The sequence below is a fragment of the Triticum aestivum genome, unplaced genomic scaffold (genome assembly GCF_018294505.1).
Source record: "Triticum aestivum cultivar Chinese Spring unplaced genomic scaffold, IWGSC CS RefSeq v2.1 scaffold44322, whole genome shotgun sequence".
Lineage (NCBI taxonomy): Eukaryota > Viridiplantae > Streptophyta > Magnoliopsida > Poales > Poaceae > Triticum > Triticum aestivum.
The window spans coordinates 350-4544 of record NW_025237713.1 but is presented as its reverse complement, the minus strand read 5'-3'; the positions used below and the strand labels follow the sequence as shown (position 1 = coordinate 4544).

At 44.5% G+C, this 4195-nt stretch overlaps 1 protein-coding gene across 1 annotated transcript; it reads left to right on the top strand.

The window, feature by feature from the left end:
- LOC123176562 (epoxide hydrolase A-like) lies at positions 1-2346 on the top strand. Its single transcript, XM_044590708.1, has 3 exons — positions 1-336; positions 1307-1507; positions 1630-2346. The coding sequence occupies exons 1-3, from the start codon at positions 37-39 to the stop codon at positions 2110-2112; spliced, it is 984 nt and encodes a 327-aa protein (XP_044446643.1). The 5' UTR covers positions 1-36; the 3' UTR covers positions 2113-2346.
- Positions 2347-4195: the final 1849 nt, after the last annotated feature.

The following is a 4195-nucleotide window of genomic DNA, read 5'->3' as shown; positions in this document are numbered from 1 at the left end:
GAGAGAGAGAGAGAGAGAGAGAGAGTTTGGCTGACCATGGAGGGTGTGGTGATCAGACACCGGACTGTGGAGGCGAACGGCATATCGATGCACGTGGCGGAAGCCGGCCCCGAGGTGGACGCCAAGGGGGCAGTGTTGTTCCTGCACGGCTTCCCAGAGCTGTGGTACTCGTGGCGCCATCAGATGGACCACTTGGGGGCTCGTGGTTACCGCTGCATCGCACCTGACCTCCGTGGCTATGGTGGCACCACTGCACCACCGGATGTGGCTTCTTACACCGCCTTTCACATCGTTGGTGACCTTGTTGCGCTCCTTGACACCTTAGGGCTTGCAAAGGTACAATTAAGCTTACCTTGTAACCAAATAATATAGCCTGTTTTTCGATTATCCAGAGAAGACACATGAGCACACACAAACAACACATCCCCACCACACACAGGCCCATAGCACGTCTGCAAATCAGATGCTAACACTGATTATGATCGGAAATACATTACGGCATCTCATAGAATGATCTTGTTCAGTGTTGGAGGGAGTAAGAAAATATTTTGTTTAAGCGTTAGAATTTGAAAATGCATTCTGTGTGGAATCGTGGCAAAGTAACAAAAATAAAATGTACATGTAACAAACAAAATGACCACCACCATTTTTTTATGTTGTGAATAGTTATGACAAGCGAAGTCTAAAAAAAGTTGCACGTCACAGATGGCTTACAAAATAGTTATGATTAATGTATAGTTATAAATAATTGTTGAATATAAGTAGCAAGTATTTAAGCTTTTTTCATGGATAATTGCATTTTGAGGGGGATTTTTTTCTCATGGATGATTGCATGTTAAGGTGGTATCGTTGCATGTTGAGATAAATACGTTGCAGCTATATAGAATTTTGCGCACAAGCCTTCTCTTATCATCTCGATACTTAACTAAAAGATGCCTTTTTCACCTAGCTACTATGTTTTATAATCAAACAAGACAAAATCGTAATAATGCAAATGCCTGAATGGGGACACGTGAAGGAAACAGATATGTTTTTTATGCGCGCACACATGGAAGGTGATATTCTGTCTATGTGTAATATATTATGCAGTGTTTTAGTAACTGTACTACTCTTCTCGCTTTTCGGAGAAAATTCATAAGCCTTCTGTTTTCTCGTTGGGCAAAAACCAATTTTTTTTCTTGTTTTTTTGTTAATAGCGGTGGAGATTTGTTGTGCAATATAATTCATAAGCCATCTCCTGCATACATGAATGTTCTGACCGATGTGATTTTGACCTCATACTGTACGCACCATGGTTGAAATGAAGGTGTTTGTGGTGGGGCACGACTGGGGCGCGCTCATCGCGTGGTACCTGTGCCTCTTCCGTCTGGAGCGTGTGAAAGCACTCGTCAACACCAGCGTCGCCTTCATGCGCCATATCATGATCCGCAACGGGCCCGACTTCGTGAATCCCATAGAGTACTTCAACCGTGCATACGGCCCCAACTACTACAAGTGCCGCTTCCAGGCAAGCCACCAGCACACATTTGTCCGGAACTTTCAGCTGGTCTCTGTATTATCAGATGCACACGAATAACTATTGCTACAAAATCATTAAAAAATGTATATATGCGTATGGTCCACATACAGGAGCCAGGTGTCGCGGAGAAGCAGTTCGCGCCGGCGCACGCCAAGCGCCTGATGAGGCAAATGTTGTGCCACTGCTTTAGCCACGGCGTGTTCTGTGATGAGGAGATGGACGACAACAAGTACCCGACATCACCGCTTCCGCCTTGGCTCACTGAGGATGACATTGACTACTTTGTCACCTCCTTCGAAAAGACTGGCTTCACTGGTGCCATCAACTACTACCGCAACTTTGACAAGAACTGCGAGCTGGCGGCACCATGGGCAGATGCCAAAGTGCAGGTGCCGACCAAGTACATTGTGGGAGACGGTGACATCACGTACAACTTTGAGGGGATCCAGGATTACATCCATGGTGGTGGGTTTAAGGAGGATGTTCCGCTCCTAGATGAGGTGGTCGTCATCCCCGGCTCTGGCCACTTTATCCAGCAGGAGAGGGCCCAGGAGGTCAGCGACCATATCTACGACTTCATCATCAAGTTCTGATCTCGAAGTCCAGATGGGCGCAAGTATCCATGTGCTTTGCAGTTGTTGTTTGATCTTGCATGTATCTGTTTATTGTAACGTCATATGTTTATCTCTCTATTTCCATTCATGGTCTGTATATGGGTTGTTGTATATTGTATCTGCGCACGTACATTAAGGTTTTAACTTGTGCCTGCGTGCAGAACGATCGAGGGGATCATCGTGCAGAACGATCGAGGGTCTGTGCCAGTGTCATACTTATACCTTATTACAGATTTTTCTTCCACACTAAGCTCTACTCTAACCCTATCAACCAGTTCACAAAGAATTGGATCCTTAGGAAAACATAAGGCATGGCTTCGTGTGTACACAAGCTCCACACTAGTTGTGCGAGATTCAATGTTGACCGTGCCACAATTATGTAAGTGCACTACATTGTGGTACACCCATGCTACATAAAAAAGGAATATGCGAAGGATTAACTCGATGCAGGTGACTGAGGTTGGTCCTAATATAACGAAGTGAACTATTTTAAAGGATATAAAGCTTGTTCCTATGGTCCTATTAGCTAAACTTCATAGACCGGATATATCATATAGAACTGATCTACAACCTCTGAAACTGATTCATATAATACTTACATTATAGACTAAGATGAGTACCTTGTGGTTTCAATATATCTAACTATTGGTGCGGTGTCTCCACTCTCCACCCTTCCACTCTTCGACTGGGGTTTCTAGATTGGGCTTGGATTGGCGTTTCGGTTGGGGTCAGGTTGGTTTGATGGAAGGAGGCGAGAGATGAGACTGCAAGGGGTTGTTTGGGACGGCGGTCACTGAAGGCTTGACCGGTGGAACATGCTAGCAAGGTGGGTATACTAGACTACTACAGTTGTGGTGGATTTGCCAAGTAACGGGATGGAAGGGGATGAGGTGGTTCGGGCGGAAAGGAGGAGCCAGCGGTCAAATACAAAATTTCCCCGCACCTAGTCCAAACTAGACCGCCCACTATTTTTAAGGTCACACACGTGCCTTTTACGTATACGTGAATAACACACCCACACCAAGACATGAGAAAAACACACCCACACAATAGGTGCATCAAAAATGTAACCCATACACCAAATTGATAGGCACTCGATGCGCGGCCTTTCCATGCTAAACCAGCAGGCGTATCAACTTACAAGATTAAACGCTTAATGGCATGACTCTATATCATGCCATCATATATTCGTTGTAACGTTATGCAAATATGACGGTACAGTATTACCGGCGGTGGCCCATCGCCGGAAAACGACACTGGGCCGACCTCAAGGCCCAGGACACCTAGCGGCAACTCGATTACAGCACGCGAACTAGGGGGTGGTTCGAAGATGAAGTGTGAAGTTGGCATGCAAGACAAGAAGCCCTCGCAAATAGGTTGGTTAGGATCGATGTAAATCCTAGCCCTCGTCCCCCTTATAATGTGAGGGTAGGGGCAGACCATGGTAGTAATCATCATCCTCCACTTGTAACCCCTCGCACGAGGAGTACGGTATTACCTTGACAACGAGGGTCTGAACCTGGGTAAAAACCCTGTGCGAACTCCCCTCTGGTACTTCTGGCTATGCTCTCCAACCTAACGAGGGCACTAGAAATTTCCTCACCGGTAGTTGGCATGCCGGTTAGGTGTTGCATCGGCCGCATACCGAGTCTAGGTCGGATCTTCCATCACGACTGGAAGCTTTGCGCTAGGCAAGAGCTTCACATTTGGTTCTTTCACTTTCGTTGACAAGATAGCTCGACGTGAATGAGCTACTTCAAAGAAGAGGGTTTCTAGAATTTTCATGAATCTGAGAAGAAAAAACGTGAGTTCAAAAAAATGTTTTCGTATTAAAAAAATGATGCTGGATTTAAACAAAAGAGTGTGGATTCAAAAACTACAAAAGTTCATCGATTCAAAACATGTTAATTGATTCAAAAAATGTTCATTAATTTCTAAAAATGTTCATGAATTAAAAAAATACCTAATTTCAAAAAAATATCTGATAGAAATATGCTCACCAATTCTAAACACCTTTCATGAGTTTTAAAAAATCACAATTTAAAAATAAGATATTTACGAA